The 27,903-nt window shown below is 40.6% G+C and overlaps 1 protein-coding gene across 1 annotated transcript in view; it reads right to left on the reverse strand.

The window, feature by feature from the left end:
* The window catches only part of LOC138279109 (mucin-22-like), a 386,267-nt gene that overhangs the window by 194,675 nt on the left and 163,689 nt on the right, over positions 1–27,903 (reverse strand). The window contains exons 20-22 of the mRNA XM_069219373.1: positions 24,844–24,924; positions 18,018–18,098; positions 14,602–14,682 (exon numbers count right to left, since the gene is read on the reverse strand). Coding sequence (XP_069075474.1) covers positions 14,602–14,682; positions 18,018–18,098; positions 24,844–24,924 — 243 coding nt within the window. The remainder of the gene's footprint in view (positions 1–14,601; positions 14,683–18,017; positions 18,099–24,843; positions 24,925–27,903) is intronic.

The raw sequence follows: 27,903 nt of genomic DNA on the forward strand, positions 1-27,903 counted from the left end.
AATTTAGGATGTGTCCACGTTGCGCTTTGGGGTGTTTCCTGTCGCCGGCGCTAGGCCTACCCACGCAAGTGAGGTATCATTTTTATCTGGAGACTTGGGGGAGCGCTGGGTGGAAGGAAATTTGTGGCTCCTCTCAGATTCCAGAACTTTCTGTCACCGAAATGTGAGGAAAATTTGTTTTCTTAGCCAAATTTTGAGGTTTGCAAAGAATTCTGGGTAACAGAACCTGGTCCGAGCCCCGCAAGTCACCCCTCCTTGGATTCCCCTAGGTCTCTCGTTTTCAGAAATGCATAGGTTTGGCAGGTGTCAATAGGTGTCGGCTGAGCTAGAGGCCAAAATCTACAGGTAGGCACTTCGCAAAAAACACCTCTGTTTTTTCCCAAAATTTTGGATGTGTCCACGTTGCGCTTTGGGGTGTTTCCTGTCGCCGGCGCTAGGCCTACCAACGCAAGTGAGGTATCATTTTTATCGGGAGACTTGGGGGAACGCTGGGTGGAAGGAAATTTGTAGCTCCTCTCAGATTCCAGAACTTTCTGCCACAGAAATGTGAGGGACATGTGTTTTTTTAGCCAAATTTTGAGGTTTGCAAAGGATTCTGGGTAACAGAACCTGGTCCGAGCCCCGCAAGTCACCCCTCCTTGGATTCCCCTAGGTCTCTAGTTTTCAGAAATGCACAGGTTTGGTAGGTTTCCCTAGGTGCCGGCTGAGCTAGAGGCCAAAATCTACAGGTAGGCACTTCGCAAAAAACACCTCTGTTTTTTCCCAAAATTTAGGATGTGTCCACGTTGCGCTTTGGGGTGTTTCCTGTCGCCGGCGCTAGGCCTACCCACGCAAGTGAGGTATCATTTTTATCGGGAGACTTGGGGAACGCTGGGTGGAAGGAAATTTGTAGCTCCTCTCAGATTCCAGAACTTTCTGCCACAGAAATGTGAGGGACATGTGTTTTTTTGGCCAACTTTTGAGGTTTGCAAAGGATTCTGGGTAACAGAACCTGGTCCGAGCCCCGCAAGTCAGCCCTCCTTGGATTCCCCTAGGTCTCTAGTTTTCAGAAATGCACAGGTTTATTGGTTTCCCTAGGTGCCGGCTGAGCTAAAGGCCAAAATCTACAGGTAGGCACTTCGCAAAAAACCCCTCTTTTTTTTCTCCAAAATTTAGGATGTGTCCACGTTGCGCTTTGGGGCGTTTCCTGTCGCCGGCGCTAGGCCTACCAACGCAAGTGAGGTATCATTTTTATCGGGAGACTTGGGGGAACGCTGGGTGGAAGGAAATTTGTAGCTCCTCTCAGATTCCAGAACTTTCTGCCACAGAAATGTGAGGGACATGTGTTTTTTTAGCCAAATTTTGAGGTTTGCAAAGGATTCTGGGTAACAGAACCTGGTCCGAGCCCCGCAAGTCACCCCTCCTTGGATTCCCCTAGGTCTCTAGTTTTCAGAAATGCACAGGTTTGGTAGGTTTCCCTAGGTGCCGGCTGAGCTAGAGGCCAAAATCTCCAAGTAGGCACTTCGCAAAAAACACCTCTGTTTTTTCCTAAAATTTAGGATGTGTCCACGTTGCGCTTTGGGGTGTTTCCTGTCGCCGGCGCTAGGCCTACCCACGCAAGTGAGGTATCACTTTTATCGGGAGACTTGGGGGAACGCTGGGTGGAAGGAAATTTGTAGCTCCTCTCAGATTCCAGAACTTTCTGCCACAGAAATGTGAGGGACATGTGTTTTTTTGGCCAAATTTTGAGGTTTGCAAAGGATTCTGGGTAACAGAACCTGGTCCGAGCCCCGCAAGTCACCCCTCCTTGGATTCCCCTAGGTCTCTAGTTTTCAGAAATGCACAGGTTTGGTAGGTTTCCCTAGGTGCCGGCTGAGCTAGAGGCCAAAATCTACAGGTAGGCACTTCGCAAAAAACACCTCTGTTTTTTCCCAAAATTTAGGATGTGTCCACGTTGCGCTTTGGGGTGTTTCCTGTCGCCGGCGCTAGGCCTACCCACGCAAGTGAGGTATCATTTTTATCGGGAGACTTGGGGGAACGCTGGGTGGAAGGAAATTTGTAGCTCCTCTCAGATTCCAGAACTTTCTGCCACAGAAATGTGAGGGACATGTGTTTTTTTAGCCAACTTTTGAGGTTTGCAAAGGATTCTGGGTAACATAACCTGGTCCGAGCCCCGCAAGTCAGCCCTCCTTGGATTTCCCTAGGTCTCTAGTTTTCAGAAATGCACAGGTTTATTGGTTTCCCTAGGTGCCGGCTGAGCTAGAGGCCAAAATCTACAGGTAGGCACTTAGCAAAAAACCCCTCTGTTTTTTTCCAAAATTTAGGATGTGTCCACGTTGCGCTTTGGGGCGTTTCCTGTCGCCGGTGCAAGGCCTACCCACGCAAGTGAGGTATCATTTTTATCGGGAGACTTGGGGGAACGCTGGGTGGAAGGAAATTTGTAGCTCCTCTCAGATTCCAGAACTTTCTGGCACAGAAATGTGTTTTTTTAGCCAAATTTTGAGGTTTGCAAAGGATTCTGGGTAACAGAACCTGGTCCGAGACCCGCAAGTCAGCCCTCCTTGGATTCCCCTAGGTCTCTAGTTTTCAGAAATGCACAGGTTTGGTGTGTTTCCCTAGGTGCCGGCTGAGCTAGAGGCCAAAATCTACAGGTAGGCACTTCGCAAAAAACACCTCTGTTTTTTCCCAAAATTTAGGATGTGTCCACGTTGCGCTTTGGGGCGTTTCCTGTCGCCGGCGCTAGGCCTACCCACGCAAGTGAGGTATCATTTTTATCGGGAGACTTGGGGGAACGCTGGGTGGAAGGAAATTTGTAGCTCCTCTCAGATTCCAGAACTTTCTGCCACAGAAATGTGAGGGACATGTGTTTTTTTAGCCAAATTTTGAGGTTTGCAAAGGATTCTGGGTAACAGAACCTGATCCGAGCCCCGCAAGTCACCCCTCCTTGGATTCCCCTAGGTCTCTAGTTTTCAGAAATGCACAGGTTTCGTAGGTTTCCCTAGGTGCCGGCTGAGCTAGAGGCCAAAATCCACAGGTAGGCACTTCGCAAAAAACACCTCTGTTTTTTCCCAAAATTTAGGATGTGTCCACGTTGCGCTTTGGGGCGTTTCCTGTCGCCGGCGCTATGCCTACCCACGCAAGTGAGGTATCATTTTTATCGGGAGACTTGGGGGAACGCTGGGTGGAAGGAAATTTGTAGCTCTTCTCAGATTCCAGAACTTTCTGCCACAGAAATGTGAGGGACATGTGTTTTTTTAGCCAAATTTTGAGGTTTGCAAAGGATTCTGGGTAACAGAACCTGGTCCGAGCCCCGCAAGTCAGCCCTCCTTGGATTACCCTAGGTCTCTAGTTTTCAGAAATCCACAGGTTTGGTAGGTTTCCCTTGGTGCCGGCTGAGCTAGAGGCCAAAATCCACAGGTAGGCACTTCGCAAAAAACACCTCTGTTTTTTTCCAAAATTTAGGATGTGTCCACATTGCGCTTTGGGGCGTTTCCTGTCGCCGGCGCTAGGCCTACCCACTCAAGTGAGGTATCATTTTTATCAGAAGACTTGGGGGAACGCTGGGTGGAAGGAAATTTGTAGCTCCTCTCAGATTCCAGAACTTTCTGCCACAGAAATGTGAGGAACATGTGTTTGTTTTTTTAGCCAAATTTTGAGGTTTGCAAAGGATTCTGGGTAACAGAACCTGGTCCGAGCCCCGCAAGTCACCCCTCCTTGGATTCCCCTACGTCTCTAGTTTTCAGAAATGCACAGGTTTGGTAGGTTTCCCTACATGCCGGCTGAGCTAGAGGCCAAAATCTACAGGTAGGCACTTCGCAAAAAACCCCTCTGTTTTTTCCAAAATTTAGGATGTGTCCACGTTGCGCTTTGGGGTGTTTCCTGTCGCCGGCGCTAGGCCTACCCACGCAAGTGAGGTATCATTTTTATCGGGAGACTTGGGGGAACGCTGGGTGGAAGGAAATTTGTAGCTCCTCTCAGATTCCAGAACTTTCTGCCACAGAAATATGAGGGACATGTGTTTTTTTAGCCAAATTTTGAGGTTTGCAAAGGATTCTGGGTAACAGAACCTGGTCCGAGCCCCGCAAGTCACCCCTCCTTGGATTCCCCTAGGTCTCTAGTTTTCAGAAATGCACAGGTTTGGTAGGTTTCCCTAGGTGCCGGCTGAGCTAGAGGCCAAAATCTACAGGTAGGCACTTCGTAAAAAACACCTCTGTTTTTTTCCAAAATTTAGGATGTGTCCACGTTGCGCTTTGGGCTGTTTCCTGTCGCCGGCACTAGGCCTACCCACGCAAGTGAGGTATCATTTTTATCGGGAGACTTGGGGGAACGCTGGGTGGAAGGATATTTGTAGCTCCTCTCAGATTCCAGAACTTTCTGCCACAGAAATGTGAGGAACATGTGTTTTTTTAGCCAAATTTTGAGGTTTGCAAAGGATTCTGGGTAACAGAACCTGGTCCGAGCCCCGCAAGTCACCCCTCCTTGGATTCCCCTAGGTCTCTAGTTTTCAGAAATGCACAGGTTTGGTAGGTTTCCCTAGGTGCCGGCTGAGCTAGAGGCCAAAATCTACAGGTAGGCACTTCGCAAAAAAACACCTCTGTTTTCTCCCAAAATTTTGGATGTGTCCACGTTGCGCTTTGGGGCGTTTCCTGTCGCGGGCGCTAGGCCTACCCACACAAGTGAGGTATCATTTTTTTTGGGAGACTTGGGGGAACATAGATTAGCAAAACAAGTGCTATTGCCCCTTGTCTTGCTCTACATTTTTTCCTTCCAAATATAGGAGAGTCTGTAAAAAAGACATCTATTTGAGAAATTCCCTATAATTCACATGCTTGTATGGTCACCCCGGAATTCAGAGATGTGCAAATAACCACTGCTCCTCAGCACCTTATCTTGTGCCCTTTTGGGAAATGCAAAGGTTTTCTTAATAGCAATTTTTTACTCTTTATATTTCAGCAAATGAATTGTTGTATACCCGGTATAGAATGAAAACGCACTGCAGGGTGCAGCTCATTTATTGGCTCTGGGTTACTCGGGTTCTTGATGAACCTACAAGCCCTATATATCCCCGCAACCAGAGGAGTCCAGCAGACGTAACGGTATATTGCTTTCCATGATCTGACATTGCAGGGAAAAGTTACAGAGTAAAACGTAGAAAAAAATTGATGTTTTTTTCACCTCAATTTCAATATTTTTCTTTTTCAGCTGTTATTTTCTGTAGGAAACCCTTGTAGGATCTACACAAATGACCCCTTGCTGAATTCAGAATTTTCTCTACTTTTCAGAAATGGTTAGGTTCCTGGGATCCAGCATTGGTTTCATGCCAATTCCTGTCACTGACTGGAAGGAGGCTGAAAGCACAAAAAATTGCAAAAATGGGGTATGCCCCAGTAAAATGCCAAAATTGTGTTGAAAAATTGGGTTTTCTGATTCAAGTCTGCCTGTACCTGAAAGCTAGGAAGCTGCTGAGTTTAGCACTACAAACCCTTTGTTGATGCCATTTTCAGGGGGAAATCCACAAGCCTTCTTCTGCAGCCACTTTATCCATTTTGTTTTTAAAAAACGAAATTTTCACTGTATTTTGGCCAATTTCTTGGCCTCCTTCAAGGGAACCCACAAAGTCTGGGTACCTCTAGAATCCCTAGGATGTTGGAAAAAAAGGACACAAATTTGGCTTGGTTAGCTTATGTGGACAAAAAGTTATGAGGGCCTAAGCGCAAACTGCCCCAAATAGGCAAAAAAAGGCCTGGCACAGGAGGGGGAAAAGGCCTGGCAGCGAAGGGGTTAAATGGCCTTTGAAAACAAACCAGTATAGTTGTTTCTCACGGAGGCACATCATTGTGATCACTGCTAGTAATGCACAGGCGCCAGCACTTAATTGATGGCTTCAATTCCCTGTTGTCCAACGAAAGTCCTTTACTAGTACTAAATGCTCATCTTTAGTTGAGCAGAATTGTGTATATTTAGTACAATTTTTAACTTCATGGACATGGGCCTTTTCATGAGGCGCGAGGCATGGCTAAAGTCTTTTAACTTGAAAGTCATGAGCTAGACAAAGTAACTGACCAACTGCTCGATGACTAGACCTCTCTTCGATCCACCCTGGAAGAAATTGCTCAAGCAGTACAACTAAAACACAGACAGCCAAATGGAGGACCACCATCCAGAAGTAGTCATCTGAATCACAGAATCATAGCATTCCTTTTGGTTGTCCAGTGCTTTCTAGTTCTGAAAGGAGAGACATTCTTCTTCAAACTACATCACTACGTATTTCCTCTGTAGCAATTCCTTTGATGATGGCCTTAGTGATTGTACCTCAACTGCCTTTAGACCAGACATTTTATTTCATATATTTCTACCTATGTTTCACACGTTTACAAATAAAACTTTAGCTTACTTTAAACGTCAAATGCTCCATTTAAGCGAGTTTTATAATAGCTAGTCTATGTCACCGGATCCATTTGCTCATCCTAATTCGCATGAAGAAATCCAGCAAGGTGAAACTACATCTTCCAGTCTTTCTACAGGTCATTTATTTTTAAGAATGTCAGGTCTTTCTTTCTTGTTCTACATTTGTAAGTTCAGTTAACCAGTTGCTTCAATAAATTGTAGTTCTCTGTGAAAAAATATTTTGTTCTTATTTTAATTTTATACATAAATATTAGACATGTTAAGCTGTGTAGACACCTGATACATAACATGCTTAATGTTTCTGCCTCTGAAGTCCATTGTCTGGTGAATTGCTATATCAAAAGTAATTTTTTTCTTTTGTAATGCCCCTACAATTTCTGTAGTATATTTCAAATAAAACGACTTTTTAGGTTTTCTAAACTCTACCACACATCTCTTTCTAACCCACCTCCCTTTTTAGGTTGAGGATAACAGCGTGGAAGCGCAACTTTTTTCTATGCGTTGTTATCTGTTTGTACTTTTAACCGCACCCTGCCCTCACGCCCATTACTATCGCTCGTTCATGGGCTTGCCCTACAAAAATCCTTTCTTATCATTGGTAAATGTTACACGTTTGTCCCTCCTTGGGGAGCTTTGGTTACTGCCTTTCACATCTACCCATTAACATGGCTAATTGCACTTTTGCTGGTATGTTTGATTGCAAGCAAACTTGTTTTTCCTTTTTTGTGTCTCCTTCATGCTCATGGTGTGAGGCTTTGAATCGGGTCGCATGTGTGAAATTGAATTACGTTTCAATTTCAATATATGTGGCAAGAAAAGTCCAGTTAGGGGTTCACAATAATAACAGCTCTAACTCGAGTAAATGTGAGACCTATTGCATTGCAAATGCTTGTTTTTAAATAGAGTCTGTTTTCCTTAAAGAAAAACAGGATGTATTTCAACAAAAAAATGAAAAGTTTTCTTTTCATTTTTTAAGAGTAGGCACTGGTCTGTGTACATTTTGCGTGTTCTGAAAAAAAATGTTGGTGCCCCCATTGACAAAGGGGAAGGGGTCCCCTGGGGGCCCCTTCCAATTTGTGCATTGTTTACTCCTAATTAAATTTTTGGGTAAAATGCAAATGTTTTGCAACCGTATTCTCGGTCTCATAACATTCGCAAATACCAATGAGAGTGGTTATTAGGAATGGACACTCATCACACACCACATCCTAATACGGAATCGCAAACCCTATTTTTGCAAGTCAGTAAAAGGTTACCGATTCGCAAAATAGGGTTAGTACATGTAGAAAGGCTTTTTTAGCAGCAGAAAATAACCCAATATGCCATTTGTGACTGCTAAATTCTTTCAAAGATGTGTCCCTCAGTTACCATTAATCATTCAGCAGAAATAAAACACAAAGTGTACCTGTTGTCTCAGAATGTGTGCTGCTTGTGGTGGTCGCAGGTGTTGTGGTGCCTGCAGTGGTTGCTGCTGTAGTGCTCATTCCTGTTAAAAACAGATACACAGATTGTCAGTGGTGCAAGTACTGATACTAACTACCTTTCCTTGTAACATTATAATTGTTGAAATAAGTAATAACGCCCATGAGGTAGACAAAAGTGAAACCTCCCAAACCGACCCATGAAAGAGTTAGTCTCATGGGTGAGACAGGCACCTCTAAAGTAACACGTCAATAAATGTTTAAATCTTGAATGTCATTAGCATACATAGACCTTTGACTCTGTTTATGACACACACCTCTAGGCGCATAGCTCCCCTCTTCAGGCCTTCACTGGTCATCTTGCTGTTGCTTAGCAACTAGTACTCATGAGGAGAAACTTTGCTCAGACAGTGGTAATGAGTAAAAATGAGAAAATAATGTAGTAACACTAGCATAAATATGTTATGACGCATAATTTGTCTTCTCTTGCTGTATAATTTAGTCAACCCTACCACACAATTTCATCAACCCATGCTCCATCTATCCAATAAACCCTTCCTTTAACAAGGGCAGCTATTTTTAATATGATGACAGACCATGAAGTAACCCATTCTTGAAGCCACTGTCAAGTCCTACCTCTAAAGTCTACATCTCATTTTAAATGATGAAGCCATTGAGCTCAGTGGTTAAATGTGAGGAACCCTTTTGACTCAATTGTGGGTGGTGGCCCACTAGGACATATATAGCAAAATTACCATAAACAGTTGGGTTCTAAACTTCTGTAAAATTTAGACATCCTAAGAGGAGATTAGAGACCGGACCCCGTTACCTCAGGTTCTTCTGGATAGCACCAGTGACTACATTGGGTAGTTGGTTTGTGCTTTGAAACATTTTGTGGCACCCCTTTAAATTTCTTAGCTACCGGACAGTCAGTAGCTTACATTTCTTCCATCCTTTCAAAGATTAATTGTTGATAGAGCCTTGCAAACAACACTGCAGAAATTGCACACTTGAAAGTTGTGATGCTGTGGACTGTGGTATTCCAGGGTTTCAACCTGCTGAATAGGGTTAAACCACTGATCGCAAGAAAGATCTCAGTTCTGAGCTGTGCATTGTTGCAATTAGCAGTGTTTGACTGAAGTATTGTTTCCAGTCTTAACCTGGTGAAAATCATGCCGAGAAACAGTGCAATTTGCAATAAGTTTAGAATTATGCTTGGGGCACAAATGGTTGTTTTCACCCAAATACGGATTTGCAAAGTGTCTGAATGACCTGAGTATTTGTGGATGGTGAATCCCCTGCTCTTTGAATAAATAAGGTAGTATCTTCTTTCTTCAAAGGCAATAGGCCATCCTAGGAAAAGTTTTTTAAATAGCCCTTGAAAACATAACAGTATAGTTGTTTCTCACTGAGGCACATCATTTTGATCACTGCTAGTAATGCACAGGCGCCGGCACTTAATTGATGGCTTCAATTCCCTGTTGTCCAACGAAAGTCCTATACTAGTACTAAATGCTCAGCTTTAGTTGAGCAGAATTGTGTATATTTAGTAAAATTTTTAAGTTCATGGACATGGGCCTTTTCATGAGGCCCGAGGCATGGCTAGAGTCTTTTAACTTGAAAGTCATGAGCTAGACAAAGTAACTGACCAACTGCTTGATGACGAGACCTCTCTTCGATCCACCATGGAAGAAATTGCTCAAGCAATACAACTAAAACACAGACAGCCAAATGGAGGACCACCATCCAGAAGTAGTCATCTGAATCACAGAATCATAGCATTCCTTTTGGTTGTCCAGTGCTTTCTAGTCCTGAAAGGAGAGGCGTTCTTCTTCAAACTACATCACTACGTACTTCCTCTGTAGCAATTCATTTGATGATGGCCTTAGTGATTGTACCTCAACTGCCTTTAGACCAGACATTTTATTTCATATATTTCTACCTATGTTTAACACGTTTACAAATAAAACTTTAACTTACTTTAAACGTCAAATGCTCCATTTAAGCCAATTTTATAATAGCTAATCTATGTCACCGGATCCATTTGCTCATCCTAATTCGCATGAAGAAATCCAGCAAGGTGAAACTACATCTTCCAGTCTTTCTACAGGTCATTTATTTTTAAGAATGTAAGGTCTTTCTTTCTTGTTCTACATTTGTAAGTTCAGTTAACCAGTTGCTTCATTTAATTGTAGTTCTCTGTGAAAAAATATTTTGTTCTTATTTTAATTTTATACATAAATATTAGACATGTTAAGCTGTGTAGACACCTGATACATAACATGCTTAATGTTTCTGCCTCTGAAGTCCATTGTCTGGTGAATTGCTATATCAAAAGTTCTTTTTTTCTTTTGCAATGCCCCTACAATTTCTGTAGTACATTTCAAATAAAACGACTTTTTAGGTTTTCTAAACTCTACCACAAATCTCTTTCTAACCCACATCCCTTTTTAGGTTGAGCATAACAGCGCGGAAGCGCTGCTTTTTTCTATGCTTTGTTATCTGTTTGTACTTTTATCCGCACCCCGCCCTCACGCCCATTACTATCGCTCGTTCATGGGCTTGCCCTAAAAAAATCCTTTGTTATCATTGGTAAATGTTACACGTTTATCTCTCCTTCTGGTGCTTTGGTTACCGCCTTTGACATCGACCCATTAACATGGCTAATTGCACTTTTGCTGGTATGTTTGATTGCAGGCAAACTTGTTTTTCCTTTTTTGTGTCTCCTTCATGCTCATGGTGTGAGGCTTTGAATCGGGTCGCACGTGTGAAATTGAATTACGTTTCATTTTCAATATATGTGGCAAGAAAAGTCCAGTTAGGGGTTTACAATAATAACAGCTCTAACTCGAGCAAATGTGAGACCTATTGCATTGCAAATGCTTGTTTTTAAATAGAGTCTGTTTTCCTTAAAGAAAAACAGGATGTATTTTAACAAAAAAATGAAAAGTTTTCTTTTCATTTTTTTAGAGTAGGCACTGGTCTATGTACATTCTGCGTGCTCTGAAAAATGTTGGTGCCCCCATTGACAAAGGGGAAGGGGTCCCCTGGGGGCCCCTTCCAATTTGTGCATTGTTTACTCCTAATTAAATTTTTGGATAAAATGTGAATGTTTTGCAACCGTATTCTCGGTCTCATAACATTCGCAAATACCAATGAGAGTGGTATCACACACCCCATCGTAATACGGAATCGCAAACCCTATTGTGCAAGTCAGTAAAAGGTTACCGATTCGCAAAATAGGGTTAGTACATGGAGAAAGGCTTTTTTAGCAGTAGAAAATAACCGAATATGCCATTTGTGACTGCTAAATTCTTTCATAGATGTGTCCCTCAGTTACCAATAAATCATTCAGCAGAAATAAAGACACAAAGTGTACCTGTTGTCTCAGAATGTGGGCTGCTTGTGGTAGTCGCAGGTGTTGTGGTGCCTGCGGTGGTTGCTGCTGTAGTGCTCATTCCTGTTAAAAACAGATACACAGATTGTCAGTGGTGCAAGTACCGATACTAACTACCTCTCCTTGTAACATTATAATTGTTGAAATAAGTAATAACGCCCATGAGGTAGACAAAAGCGAAACCTCCCAAACCGACCCATTAAAGAGTAAGTCTCATGGGGGAGACACGCACCTCTAAAGTAACACGTCAATACATTTTAAAATCTTGAATGTCATTAGGATACATAGACCTTTGACTCTGTTTATGACACACACCTCTAGGCGCATAGCTCCCCTCTTCAGGCCTTCACTGGTCATCTTGCTGTTGCTTAGCAACTAGTACTCATGAGGAGACACTTTGTTCAGACAGTGGTAATGAGTAAAAATGAGAAAATAATGTAGTAACACTAGCATAAATATGTTATGACGCACAATTTGTCTTCTCTTGCTGTATAATTTAGTCAACCCTACCACACAATTTCATCAACCCATGCTCCATCTTTCCAATAAACCCTTCCTTTTGCAAGGACAGCTATTTTTAATATGATGACAGACCGTGAAGTAACCCATTCTTGAAGCCACTGTCAAGTCTTACCTCTAAAGTCTACATCTCATTTTAAATGATGAAGCCATTGAGCTCAGCGGTTAAATGTGAGGAACCCTTTTGACTCAATTGTGGGTGGTGGCCCACTAGTACATCTATAGCAAAATTACCATAAACAGTTGGGTCCTAAACTTCTGTAAAATTTAGACATCCTAAGAGGAGATTAGAGACCGGACCCCGTTACCTCTGGTTCTTCTGGATAGCACCAGTGACTACATTGGATAGTTGATTTGTGCTTTGAAACATTTTGTGGCACCCCTTTAAATTTCTTAGCTACCGGACAGTCAGTAGCTTACATTTCTTCCATCCTTTCAAAGATTACTTGTTGATAGAGCCTTGCAAACAACAGTGCAGAAATTACACACTTGAAAGTTGTGATGCTGTGGACTGTGGTATTCCAGGGTTTCAACCTGCTGAATAGGGTTAACCCACTGATCGCAAGAAAGATTTCAGTTCTGAGCTGTGCATTGTTGCAATTAGCAGTGTTTGACTAAAGTATTGTTGCCAGTCTTAACCTGGTGAAAATCATGCTGAGAAACAGTGCAATTTCCAATAAGTTTAGAATTATGATTGGGGCACAAATGGTTGTTTTCACCCAAATAAGGATTTGCAAAGTGTCTGAATGACCTGAATATTTGTTGATGGTGAATCCCCTGCTCTTTGAATAAATAAGGTATTGTCTTCTTTCTTCAAAGGCAATAAGCCATCCAAGGAAAAGTTTTTTAAAAAGCCCTTGAAATCAAACCAGTATAGTTGTTTCTCACTGAGGCACATCATTGTGGTCCCTGCTAGTAATGCACAGGCGCCGGCACTTAATTGATGGATTCAGTTCCCTGTTCTCCAACGAAAGTCCTATACTAGTACTAAATGCTCAGCTTTAGTTGAGCAGAATTGTGTATATTTAGTATAATTTTTAAGTTCATGGACATGGGCCTTTTCATGAGGCGCGAGGCATGGCTAAAGTCTTTTAACTTGAAAGTCATGAGCTAGACAAAGTAACTGACCAACTGCTCGATGACAAGACCTCTCTTCGATCCACCCTGGAAGAAATTGCTCAAGCAGTACAACTAAAACACAGCCAGCCAAATGGACGACCACAATCCAGAAGTAGTCATCTGAATCACAGAATCATAGCATTCCTTTTGGTTGTCTAGTGCTTTCTAGTCCTGAAAGGAGAGGCGTTCTTCTTCAAACTACATCACCACGTACTTCCTCTGTAGCAATTCATTTGATAATGGCCTTAGTGATTGTACCTCAACTGCCTATAGACCAGACATTTTATTTTATATATTTCTACCTACGTTTCACACGTTTACAAATACAACTTTAGCTTACTTTAAACATCAAATGCTCCATTTAAGCCAGTTTTATAATAGCTAGTCTATGTCACCGGATCCATTTGCTCATCCTAATTCGCATGAAGAAATCCAGCAAGGTGAAACTACATCTTCCAGTCTTTCTACAGGTCATTTATTTTTAAGAATGTCAGGTCTTTCTTTCTTGTTCTACATTTGTAAGTTCAGTTAACCAGTTGCTTCATTTAATTGTAGTTCTCTGTGAAAAAATATTTTGTTCTTATTTTAATTTTATACATAAATATTAGACATGTTAAGCTGTGTAGACACCTGATACATAACATGCTTAATGTTTCTGCCTCTGAAGTCCATTGTCTGGTGAATTGCTATATCAAAAGTCATTTTTTTCTTTTGCAATGCCCCTACAATTTCTGTAGTATATTTAAAATAAAACGACTTTTTAGGTTTTCTAAACTCTACCACACATCTCTTTCTAACCCACCTCCCTTTTTAGGTTGAGCATAACAGCGCGGAAACGCTGCTTTTTTCTATGCGTTGTTATCTGTTTGTACTTTTAACCGCACCCCGCCCTCACGCCCATTACTATCGCTCGTTCATGGGCTTGCCCTACAAAAATCCTTTGTTATCATTGGTTAATGTTACACGTTTGTCCCTCCTTGGGGCGCTTTGGTTACCGCCTTTGACATCTACCCATTAACATGGCTAATTGCACTTTTGCTGGTATGTTTGATTGCAAGCAAACTTGTTTTTCCTTTTTTGTGTCTCCTTCATGCTCATGTTGTGAGGCTTTGAATCGGGTCGCATGTGTGAAATTGAATTACGTTTCATTTTCAATATATGTGGCAAGAAAAGTCCAGTTAGGGGTTCACAATAATAACAGCTCTAACTCGAGCAAATGTGAGACCTATTGCATTGCAAATGCTTGTTTTTAAATAGAGTCTGTTTTCCTTAAAGAAAAACAGGATGTATTTCAACAAAAAAATGAAAAGTTTTCTTTTAATTTTTTAAGACTAGGCACTGGTCTGTGTACATTCTGCGTGCTCTGAAAAAATGTTGGTGCCCCCATTGACAAAGGGGAAGGGGTCCCCTGGGGGTCCCTTCCAATTTGTGCATTGTTTACTCCTAATTAAATTTTGGGGTAAAATGCGAATGTTTTGCAACCGTGTTCTCGGTCTCATAACATTCGCAAATACCAATGAGAGTGGTTATTAGGAATGGACACTCATCACACACCCCATCCTAATACGGAATCGCAAACCCTATTGTGCACGTCAGTAAAAGGTTACCGATTCGCAAAATACGGTTAGTACATGTAGAAAGGCTTTTTTAGCAGTAGAAAATAACCCAATATGCCATTTGTGAATGCTAAATTCTTTCATAGATGTGTCCCTCAGTTACCAATAAATCATTCAGCAGAAATAAAGACACAAAGTGTACCTGTTGTCTCAGAATGTGTGCTGCTTGTGGTAGTCGCAGGTGTTGTGGTGCCTGCGGTGGTTGCTGCTGTAGTGCTCATTCCTGTTAAAAACAGATACACAAATTGTCAGTGGTGCAAGTACTGATACTAACTACCTCTTCTTGTAACATTATAATTGTTGAAATAAGTAATAACGCCCATGAGGTAGACAAAAGCGAATTCTCCCAAACTGACCCATGAAAGAGTAAGTCTCATGGGTGAGACAGGCACCTCTAAAGTAACACGTCAATATATTTTTAAATATTGAATGTCATTAGGATACATAGACCTTTGACTCTGTTTATGACACACACCTCTAGGCGCATAGCTCCCCTCTTCAGGCCTTCACTGGTCATCTTGCTGTTGCTTAGCAACTAGCACTCATGAGGAGAAACTTTCCTGAGACAGTGGTAATGAGTAAAAATGAGAAAATAATGTAGTAACACTAGCATAAATATGTTATGACGCATAATGTGTCTTCTCTTGCTGTATAATTTAGTCAACCCTACCACACAATTTCATCAACCCATGCTCCATCTTTCCAATAAACCCTTCCTTTTGCAAGGACAGCTATTTTTAATATGATGACAGACCGTGAAGTAACCCATTCTTGAAGCCACTGTCAAGTCCTACCTCTAAAGTCTACATCTCATTTTAAATGATGAAGCCATTGAGCTCAGAGGTTAAATGTGAGGAACCCTTTTGACTCAATTGTGGGTGGTGGCCCACTAGTACATCTATAGCAAAATTACCATAAACAGTTGGGTCCTAAACTTCTGTAAAATTTAGACACCCTAAGAGGAGATTAGAGACCGGACCCCGTTACCTCTGGTTCTTCTGGATAGCACCAGTGACTACATTGGATAGTTGATTTGTGCTTTGAAACATTTTGTGGCACCCCTTTAAATTTCTTAGCTACCGGACAGTCAGTAGCTTACATTTCTTCCATCCTTTCAAAGATTACTTATTGATAGAGCCTTGCAAACAACAGTGCAGAAATTGCACACTTGAAAGTTGTGATGCTGTGGACTGTGGTATTCTAGGGTTTCAACCTGCTGAATAGGGTTAAACCACTGATCGCAAGAAAGATCTCAGTTCTGAGCTGTGCATTGTTGCAATTAGCAGTGTTAGACTGAAGTATTGTTTCCAGTCTTAACCTGGTGAAAATCATGCCGAGAAACAGTGCAATTTGCAATAAGTTTAGAATTATGACTGGGGCACAAATGGTTGTTTTCACCCAAATAGGGATTTGCAAAGTGTCTGAATGACCTGAGTATTTGTTGATGGTGAATCCCCTGCTCTTTGAATAAATAAGGTAGTATCTTCTTTCTTCAAAGGCAATAAGCCATCCAAGGGAAAGTTTTTTAAATAGCCCTTCAAAACATACCAGTATAGTTGTTTCTCACTGAGGCATATCATTGTGATCCCTGCTAGTAATGCACAGGCGCCGGCACTTAATTGATGGCTTCAATTCCCTGTTGTCCAACCAAAGTCCTATACTAGTACTAAATGCTCAGCTTTATTTGAGCAGAATTGTGTATATTTAGTAAAATTTTTAAGTTCATTTACATGGGCCTTTTCATGAGGCGCGAGGCATGGCTAAAGTCTTTTAACTTGAAAGTCATGAGCTAGACAAAGTAACTGACCAACTGCTCGATGACAAGACCTCTCTTCGATCCACCCTTGAAGAAATTGCTCAAGCAGTACAACTAAAACACAGACAGCCAAATGGACGACCACCATCCAGAAGCAGTCATCTGAATCACAGAATCATAGCATTCCTTTTGGTTGTCCAGTGCTTTCTAGTCCTGAAAGGAGAGACGTTCTTCTTCAAACTACATCACTACGTACTTCCTCTGTAGCAATTCCTTTGATGATGGCCTTAGTGATTGTACCTCAACTGCCTATAGACCAGACATTTTATTTCATATATTTCTACCTACGTTTCACTCGTTTACAAATAAAATTTTAGCTTACTTTAAACGTCAAATGCTCCATTTAAGCCAGTTTTATAATAGCTAATCTATGTCACCGGATCCATTTGCCCATCCTAATTCGCATGAAGAAATCCAGCAAGGTGAAACTACATCTTCAAGTCTTTCTACAGGTCATTTATTTTTAAGAATCTCAGGTCTTTCTTTCTTGTTTTACATTTGTGAGTTCAGTTAACCAGTTGCTTCGTTTAATTGTAGTTCTCTGTGAAAAAATATTTTTTTTCTTATTTTAGTTTTATACATAAATATTAGACATGTTAAGCTGTGTAGACACCTGATACATAACATGCTTAATGTTTCTGCCTCTGAAGTCCATTGTCTGGTGAATTGCTATAACAAAAGTAATTTTTTTCTTTTGCAATGCCCCTACAATTTCTGTAGTATATTTAAAATAAAACGACTTTTTAGGTTTTCTAAACTCTACCACACATCTCTTTCTAACCCACCTCCCTTTTTAGGTTGAGCATAACAGCGCGGAAGCGCTGCTTTTTTCTATGCGTTGTTATCTGTTTGTACTTTTAACCGCACCCCACCCTCACGCCCATTACTATCGCTCGTTCATGGGCTTGCCCTACAAAAATCCTTTGTTATCATTGGTAAATGTTACACGTTTGTCCCTCCTTGGGGCGCTTTGGTTACTGCCTTTGACATCTACCCATTAACATGGCTAATTGCACTTTTGCTGGTATGTTTGATTGCAAGCAAACTTGTTTTTCCTTTTTTGTGTCTCCTTCATGCTCATGGTGTGAGGCTTTGAATCGGGTCGCACGTGTGAAATTGAATTACGTTTCATTTTCAATATATGTGGCAAGAAAAGTCCAGTTAGGGGTTTACAATAATAACAGCTCTAACTCAAGCAAATGTGAGACCTATTGCATTGCATATGCTTGTTTTTAAATAGAGTCTGTTTTCCTTAAAGAAAAACAGGATGTATTTTTTTTTTAAAAATAAAAGTTTTCTTTTCATTTTTTAAGAGTAGGCACTGGTCTGTGTACATTCTGCGTGCTCTGAAAAAAATGTTGGTGCCCCCATTGACAAAGGGGAAGGGGTCCCCTGAGGGCCCCTTCCAATTTGTGCATTGTTCACTCCTAATTAAATTTTTGGGTAAAATGCGATTGTTTTGCAACGGTATTCTCGGTCTCATAACATTCGCAAATACCAATGAGAGTGGTTATTAGGAATGGACACTCATCACACACCCCATCCTAATACGGAATCGCAAACCCTATTGTGCAAGTCAGTAAAAGGTTACCGATTCGCAAAATAGGGTTAGTACATGTAGAAAGTCTTTTTTAGCAGTAGAAAATAACCCAATATTCCATTTGTGACTGCTAAATTCTTTCAAAGATGTGTCCCTCAGTTACCAATAAATCATTCAGCAGAAATAAAGACACAAAGTGTACCTGTTGTCTCAGAATGTGTGCTGCTTGTGGTAGTCGCAGGTGTTGTGGTGCCAGCGGTGATTGCTGCTGTAGTGCTCATTCCTGTTAAGAACAGATACACAGATTGTCAGTGGTGCAAGTACTGATACTAACTACCGTTCCTTGTAACATTATAATTGTTGAAATAAGTAATAACGCCCAAGAGGTAGACAAAAGCGAAACCTCCCAAACCGACCCATGAAAGAGTAAGTCTCATGGGTGAGACAGGCACCTCTAAAGTAACACGTCAATAAATGTTTAAATCTTGAATGTCATTAGGATACATAGACCTTTGACTCTGTTTATGACACACACCTCTAGGCGCATAGCTCCCCTCTTCAGGCCTTCACTGGTCATCTTGCTGTTGCTTAGCAACTAGTACTCATGAGGAGAAACTTTGCTCAGACAGTGGTAATGAGTAAAAATTAGAAAATAATGTAGTAACACTAGCATAAATATGTTATGACGCATAATTTGTCTTCTCTTGCTGTATAATTTAGTCAACCCTACCACACAATTTCATCAACCCATGCTCCATCTTTCCAATAAACCCTTCCTTTAGCAAGGGCAGCTATTTTTAATATGATGACAGACCGTGAAGTAACCCATTCTTGAAGCCAGTGTCAAGTCCTACCTCTAAAGTCTACATCTCATTTCAAATGATGAAGCCATTGAGCTCAGCGGTTAAATGTGAGGAACCCTTTTGACTCAATTGTGGGTGGTGGACCACTAGTACATCTATAGCAAAATTACCATAAACAGTTGGGTCCGAACTTCTGTAAAATTTAGACATCCTAAGAGGAGATTAGAGACCGGACCCCGTTACCTCTGGTTCTTCTGGATAGCACCAGTGACTACACTGGATAGTTGATTTGTGCTTTGAAACATTTTGTGGCACCCCTTTAAATTTCTTAGCTACCGGACAGTAAGTAGCTTACATTCCTTCCATCCTTTCAAAGATTACTTGTTGATAGAGCCTTGCAAACAACAGTGCAGAAATTGCACACTTGAAAGTTGTGATGCTGTGGACTGTGGTATTCCAGGGTTTCAACCTGCTGAATAGGGTTAACCCACTGATCGCAAGAAAGATCACAGTTCTGAGCTGTGCATTGTTGCAATTAGCAGTGTTTGACTGAAGTATTGTTTCCAGTCTTAACCTGGTGAAAATCATGCCGAGAAACAGTGCAATTTGCAATACGTTTAGAATTATTATTGGGGCACAAATGGTTGTTTTCACCCAAATAGGGATTTGCAAAGTGTCTGAATGACCTGAATATTTGTTGATGGTGAATCCCCTGCTCTTTGAATAAATAAGGTATTATCTTCTTTCTTCAAAGGCAATAAGCCATCCAAGGAAATGTTTTTTAAATAGCCCTTGAAAACAAACCAGTACAGTTGTTTCTCACGGAGGCACATCATTGTGATCACTGCTAGTAATGCACAGGCGCCGGCACTTAATTGATGGCTTCAATTCCCTGTTGTCCAACGAAAGTCCTATACTAGTACTAAATGCTCAGCTTTAGTTGAGCAGAATTGTGTATATTTAGTACAATATTTAAGTTAATGGACATGGGCCTTTTCATGAGGAGAGAGGCATGGCTAAAGTCTTTTAACTTGAAAGTCATGAGCTAGACAAAGTAACTGACCAACTGCTCGATGACAAGACCTCTCTTCGATCCACCCTGGAAGAAATTGCTCAAGCAGTACAACTAAAACACAGACAGCCAAATGGAGGACCACCATCCAGAAGTAGTCATCTGAATCACAGAATCATAGCATTCCTTTTGGTTGTCCAGTGCTTTCTAGTCCTGAAAGGAGAGACATTCTTCTTCAAACTACATCACTACGTACTTCCTCTGTAGCAATTCCTTTGATGATGGCCTTAGTGATTGTACCTCAACTGCCTTTAGACCAGACATTTTATTTCATATATTTCTACCTATGTTTAACACGTTTACAAATAAAACTTTAACTTACTTTAAACGTCAAATGCTCCATTTAAGCGAGTTTTATAATAGCTAATCTATGTCACCGGATCCATTTGCTCATCCTAATTCGCATGAAGAAATCCAGCAAGGTGAAACTACATCTTCCAGTCTTTCTACAGGTCATTTATTTTTAAGAATGTAAGGTCTTTCTTTCTTGTTCTACATTTGTAAGTTCAGTTAACCAGTTGCTTCATTTAATTGTAGTTCTCTGTGAAAAACTATTTTGTTCTTATTTTAATTTTATACATAAATATTAGACATGTTAAGCTGTGTAGACACCTGATACATAACATGCTTAATGTTTCTGCCTCTGAAGTCCATTGTCTGGTGAATTGCTATATCAAAAGTCTTTTTTTTCTTTTGCAATGCCCCTATAATTTCTTTTATATATTTCAAATAAAACGACTTTTTAGGTTTTCTAAACTCTACCACACATCTCTTTCTAACCCACCTCCCTTTTTAGGTTGAGCATAACAGCGCGGAAGCGCTGCTTTTTTCTTTGCGTTGTTATCTGTTTGTTCTTTTAACCGCACCCCGCCCTCACGCCCATTACTATCGCTCGTTCATGGGCTTGCCCTACAAAAATCCTTTGTTATCATTGGTAAATGTTACACGTTTTTCCCTCCTTGGGGCGCTTTGGTTACCGCCTTTGACATCTACCCATTAACATGGCTAATTGCACTTTTGCTGGTATGTTTGATTGCAAGCAAACTTGTTTTCCCTTTTTTGTGTCTCCTTCATGCTCATGGTGTGAGGCTTTGAATCGGGTCGCATGTGTGAAATTGAATTACGTTTCATTTTCAATATATGTGGCAAGAAAAGTCCAGTTAGGGGTTCACAATAATAACAGCTTTAACTCGAGCAAATGTGAGACCTATTGCATTGCAAATGCTTGTTTTTAAATAGAGTCTGTTTTCCTTAAAGAAAAACAGGATGTATTTCAACAAAAAAATGAAAAGTTTTCTTTTCATTTTTTAAGAGTAGGCACTGGTCTGTGTACATTCTGCGTGCTCTGAAAAAATGTTGGTGCCCCCATTGACAAAGGGGAAGGGGTCCCCTGGGGGCCCCTTCCAATTTGTGCATTGTTTACTCCTAATTAACATTTTAGTTAAAATGCGAATGTTTTGCAAGCGTATTCTCGGTCTCATAATATTCGCAAATACGAATGAGAGTGGTTATTAGGAATGGACACTCATCACACACCCCATCTTAACACGGAATCGCAAACCCTATTCTGCAAGTCAGTAAAAGGTTACAGATTCGCAAAATAGGGTTATTACATGTAGAAAGGCTTTTTTAGCAGTAGAAAATAACCCAAAATGCCATTTGTGACTGCTAAATTCTTTCATAGATGTGTCCCTCAGTTACCAATAAATCATTCAGCAGAAATAAAGACATAAAGTGTACCTGTTGTCTCAGAATGTGTGCTGCTTGTGGTTGTCGCAGGTGTTGTGGTGCCAGCGGTGGTTGCTGCTGTAGTGCTCATTCCTGTTAAAAACAGATACACAGATTGTCAGTGGTGCAAGTACTGATAATAACTACCTCTCCTTGTAACATTATAATTGTTGAAATAAGTAATAACGCCCATGAGGTTGACAAAAGCGAAACCTCCCAAACCAACACATGAAAGAGTAAGTCTCATGGGTGAGACAGGCACCTCTAAAGTAACACGTCAATACATTTTTAAATCTTGAATGTCATTAGGATACATAGACCTTTGACTCTATTTATGACACACACCTCTAGGCGCACAGCTCCCCTCTTCAGGCCTTCACTGGTCATCTTGCTGTTGCTTAGCAACTAGTACTCATGAGGAGAAACTTTGCTCAGACAGTTGTAATGAGTAAAAATGAGAAAATAATGTAGTAACACTAGCATAAATATGTTATGACGCATAATTTGTCTTCTCTTGCTGTATAATTTAGTCAACCCTACCACACAATTTCATCAACCCATGCTCCATCTTTCCAATAAACCCTTCCTTTAGCAAGGGCAGCTATTTTTAATATGATGACAGACCGCGAAGTAACCCATTCTTGAAGCCACTGTCAAGTCTTACCTCTAAAGTCTACATCTCATTTTAAATGATGAAGCCATTGAGCTCAGCGGTTAAATGTGAGGAACCCTTTTGACTCAATTGTGGGTGGTGGCCCACTGGTACATCTATGGCAATATTACCATAAACAGTTGGGTCCTAAACTTCTGTAAAATTTAGATATCCTAAGAGGAGATTAGAGACCGGACCCCGTTACCTCTGGTTCTTCTGGATAGCACCAGTGACTACATTGGATAGTTGATTTGTGCTTTGAAACATTTTGTGGCACCCCTTTAAATTTCTTAGCTACCGGACAGTCAGTAGCTTACATTTCTTCCATCCTTTCAAAGATTAATTGTTGATAGAGCCTTGCAAACAACAGTGCAGAAATTGCACACTTGAAAGTTGTGATGCTGTGGACTGTGGTATTCCAGGGTTTCAACCTGCTGAATAGGGTTAACCCACTGATCGCAAGAAAGATCTCAGTTCTGAGCTATGCATTGTTGCAATTAGCAGTGTTTGACTGAAGTATTGTTTCCAGTCTTAACCTGGTGAAAATCATGCAGAGAAACAGTGCAATTTGCAATAAGTTTAGAATTATGATTGGGGCACAAATGGATGTTTTCACCCAAATAGGGATTTGCAAAGTGTCTGAATGACCTGAGTATTTGTTGATGGTGAATCCCCTGCTCTTTGAATAAATAAGGTAGTATCTTCTTTCTTCAAAGGCAATAAGCCACCCAAGGGAAAGTTTTTTAAATAGCCCTTGAAAACATACCAGTATAGTTGTTTCTCACTGAGTCATATCATTGTGATCACTGCTAGTAATGCACAAGCGCCAGCACTTTATTGATGGCTTCAATTCCCTGTTGTCCAACGGAAGTCCTATACTAGTACTAAATGCTCAACTTTAGTTGAGCAGAATTGTGTATATTTATTACAATTTTTAAGTTCATGGACATGGGCCTTTTCATGAGGCGCGAGGCATGGCTAAAGTCTTTTAACTTGAAACTCATGAGCTAGACAAAGTAACTGACCAACTGCTCGATGACAAGACCTCTCTTCGATCCATCCTGGAAGAAATTGCTCAAGCAGTACAACTAAAACACAGACAGCCAAATGGAGGACCACCATCCAGAAGTAGTCATCTGAATCACAGAATCATAGCATTCCTTTTGGTGTCCAGTGCTTTCTCGTCCTGAAAGGAGAGAAGTTCTTCTTCAAACTACATCACTGCGTACTTCCTCTGCAGCAATTCCTTTGATGATGGCCTTAGTGATTGTACCTCAACTGCCTATAGACCAGACATTTTATTTCATTGATTTCTACCTACGTTTCACACGTTTAGAAATAAAACTTTAGCTTACTTTAAACGTCAAATGCTCCATTAAAGCCAGTTTTATAATAGCTAATCTATGTCACTGGATCCATTTGCTCATCCTAATTCGCATGAAGAAATCCAGCAAGGTGAAACTACATCTTCCAGTCTTTCTACAGGTCATTTATTTTTAATAATGTCAGGTCTTTATTCCTTGTTCTACATTTGTAAGTTCAGTTAACCAGTTGCTTCATTTAATTGTAGTTCTCTGTGAAAAAATATTTTGTTCTTATTTTAATTTTATACATAAATATTAGGCATGTTAAGCTGTGTAGACACGTGATACATAACATGCTTAATGTTTCTGCATCTGAAGTCCATTGTCTGGTGAATTGCTATATCAAAAGTTATTTTTTTCTTTTGCAATGCCCCTACAATTTCTGTAGTACATTTCAAATAAAACAACTTTTTAGGTTTTCTAAACTCTACCACACATCTCTTTCTAACCCACCTCCCTTTTTAGGTTGAGCATAACAGCGCAGAAGTGCTGCTTTTTTCTATGCGTCGTTATCTGTTTGTACTTTTATCCGCACCCCGCCCTCACGCTCATTACTATCGCTCGTTCATGGGCTTGCCCTACAAAAATCCTTTGTTATCATTGGTAAATGTTACACGTTTATCTCTCCTTCTGGCGCTTTGGTTACCGCCTTTGACATCGACCCATTAACATGGCTAATTGCACTTTTGCTGGAATGTTTGATTGCAAGCAAACTTGTTTTTCCTTTTTTGTGTCTCCTTCATGCTCATGGAGTGAGGCTTTGAATCGGGTCGCACGTGTGAAATTGAATTACGTTTCATTTTCAATATATGTGGCAAGAAAAGTCCAGTTAGGGGTTTACAATAATAACAGCTCTAACTCGAGCAAATGTGAGACCTATTGCATTGCAAATGCTTGTTTTTAATTAGAGTCTGTTTTCCATAAAGAAAAACAGGATGTATTTAAAAAAAAAAATGAAAAGTTTTCTTTTCATTTTTTAAGAGTAGGCACTGGTCTGTGTACATTCTGCGTGCTCTGAAAAAATGTTGGTGCCCCCATTGACAAAGGGGAAGGGGTCCCCTGGGGGCCCCTTCCAATTTGTGCATTGTTTACCCCTAATTAAATTTTTGGGTAAAATGCGAATGTTTTGCAACCGTGTTCTCGGTCTCATAACATTCGCAAATACCAATGAGAGTGGTTATTAGGAATGGACACTCATCACACACCCCATCCTAATACGGAATCGCAAACCCTATTGTGCAAGTCAGTAAAAGGTTACCGATTCGCAAAATAGGTTTAGTACATGTAGAAAGCGTTTTTTAGCAGTAGAAAATAACCCAATATGCCATTTGTGACTGCTAAATTCTTTCATAGATGTGTCCCTCAGTTTCCAATAAATCATTCAGCAGAAATAAAGACACAAAGTGTACCTGTTGTCTCAGAATGTGTGCTGCTTGTGGTAGTCGCAGGTGTTGTGGTGCCTGCGGTGGTTGCTGCTGTAGTGCTCATTCCTGTTAAAAACAGATACACAGATTGTCAGTGGTGCAAGTATCGATACTAACTGCCTCTCCTTGTAACATTATAATTGTTGAAATAAGTAATAACGCCCATGAGGTAGACAAAAGTGAAACCTCCCAAACCGACCCATGAAAGAATAAGTCTCATGGGTGAGACAGGCACCTCTAAAGTAACACGTCAATACATTTTTAAATCTTGAATGTCATTAGGATACATAGACCTTTGACTCTGTTTATGACATACACCTCTAGGCGCATAGCTCCCCTCTTCAGGCCTTCACTGGTCATCTTGCTGTTGCTTAGCAACTACTACTCATGAGGAGAAACTTTGCTCAGACAGTGGTAATGAGTAAAAATGAGAAAATAATGTAGTAACACTAGCATAAATATGTTATGACGCATAATTTGTCTTCTCTTGCTGTTTAATTTAGTCAACCCTACCACACAATTTCATCAACCCATGCTCCATCTTTCCAATAAACCCTTCCTTTAGCAAAGGGAGCTATTTTTAATATGATGACAGACCGTGACATATCCCATTCTTGAAGCCACTGTCAAGTCCTACCTCTAAAGTCCACATCTCCCTTTTAAATGATGAAGCCATTGAGCTCAGTGGTTAAATGTGAGGAACCCTTTTGACTCAATTGTGGGTGGTGGCCCACTAGTACATTTATAGCAAAATTACCATAAACAGTTGGGTCCTAAACTTCTGGAAAATGTAGACATCCTAAGAGGAGATTAGAGACCGGACCCCGTTACCTCTGGTTCTTCTGGATAGCACCAGTGACTACATTGGATAGTTGATTTGTGCTTTGAAATATTTAGTGGCACCCCTTTAAATTTCTTAGGTACCGGACAGTCAGTAGCTTACATTTCTTCCATCCTTTCAAAGATTACTTGTTGATAGAGCCTTGCAAAAAACAGTGCAGAAATTGCACACTTGAAAGTTGTGATGCTGTGGACTGTGGTATTCCAGGGTTTCAACCTGCTGAATAGGGTTAACCCACTGATCGCAAGAAAGATCTCAGTTCTGAGCTGTGCATTGTTGCAATTAGCAGTGTTTGACTGAAGTATTGTTTCCAGTCTTAACCTGGTGAAAATCATGCTGAGAAACAGTGCAATTTGCAATACGTTTCGAATTATGATTGGTGCACAAATGGTTGTTTTCACCAAAATAGGGATTTGCAAAGTGTCTGAATGACCTGTGTATTTGTTGATGGTGAATCCCCTGCTCTTTGAATAAATGAGGTAGTATCTTCTTTCTTCAAAGGCAATAAGCCATCCAATGAAACATTTTTTAAATAGCCCTTGAAAACATACCAGTATAGTTGTTTCTCACTGAGGCACATCATTGTGCTCCCTGCTAGTAATGCACAGGCGCCGGCACTTAATTGATGGCTTCAATTCCCTGTTGTCCAACGAAAGTCCTATACTAGTACTAAATGCTCAGCTTTAGTTGAGCAGAATTGTGTATATTTAGTACAATTTTTAAGTTCATGGACATGGGTCTTTTCATGAGGCGTGAGGCATGGCTAAAGTCTTTTAACTTGAAAGGCATGAGCTAAACAAAGTAACTGACCAACTGCTCGATCACAAGACCTCTCTTCGATCCACCCTGGAAGAAATTGCTCAAGCAGTACAACTAAAACACAGACAGCCAAATGGAGGACCACCATCCAGAAGTAGTCATCTGAATCACAGAATCATAGCATTCCTTTTGGTTGTCCAGTGCTTTCTAGTCCTGAAAGGAGAGACGTTCTTCTTCAAACTACATCACTACGTACTTCCTCTGTAGCAATTCCTTTAATGATGGCCTTAGTGATTGTACCTCAACTGCCTTTAAATCAGGCATTTTATTTCATATATTTCTACCTATGTTTCACATGTTTACAAATAAAACTTTAGCTTACTTTAAACGTCAAATGCTCCATTTAAGCGTTTTTTATAATAGCTAATCTATGTCACCGGATCCATTTGCACATCCTAATTCGCATGAAGAAATCCAGCAAGGTGAAACTACATCTTCCAGTCTTTCTACAGGTCATTTATTTTTAAGAATGTCAGGTCTTTCTTTCTTGTTCTACATTTGTACGTTCAGTTAACCAGTTGCTTCATTTAATTGTAGTTCTCTGTGAAAAAATATTTTGTTCATATTTTAATTTTATACATAAATATTAGACATGTTAAGCTGTGTAGACACCTGATACATAACATGCTTAATGTTTCTGCCTCTGAAGTCCATTGTCTGGGAATTGCTGTATCAAAAGTCATTTTGTTCTTTTGCAATGCCCCTACAATTTCTGTAGTATATTTCAAATAAAACGACTTTTTAGGTTTTCTAAACTCTACCACACATCTCTTTCTAACCCACCTCCCTTTTTAGGTTGAGCATAACAGCGCAGAAGCGCTGCTTTTTTCTATGCGATGTTATCTGTTTGTACTTTTAACCGCACCCCGCCCTCACGCCCATTACTATCGCTCACTCATGGGCTTGCCCTACAAAAATCCTTTGTTATCATTGGTAAATGTTACACGTTTGTCCCTCCTTGGGGTGCTTTGGTTACCGCTTTTGACATCTACCCATTAACATGGCTAATTGCACTTTTGCTGGTATGTTGGATTGCAAGCAAACTCGTTTTTCCTTTCTTGTATCTCCTTCATGCTCATGGTGTAGGGCTTTGAATCGGGTCGCATGTGTGAAATTGAATTACGTTTCATTTTCAATATATGTGGCAAGAAAAGTCCAGTTAGGGGTTCACAATAATAACAGCTCTAACTCGAGCAAATGTGAGACCTATTGCATTGCAAATGCTTGTTTTTAAATAGAGTCTGTTTTCCTTAAAGAAAAACAGGATGTATTTCAACAAAAAAATGAAAAGTTTTCTTTTAATTTTTTAAGAGTAGGCACTTGTCTGTGTATATTCTGCGTGCTCTGAAAAAATGTTGGTGCCCCCATTGACAAAGGGGAAGGGG

Source organism: Pleurodeles waltl, chromosome 2_2, assembly GCF_031143425.1.
Source record: "Pleurodeles waltl isolate 20211129_DDA chromosome 2_2, aPleWal1.hap1.20221129, whole genome shotgun sequence".
NCBI classification, from domain to species: domain Eukaryota; kingdom Metazoa; phylum Chordata; class Amphibia; order Caudata; family Salamandridae; genus Pleurodeles; species Pleurodeles waltl.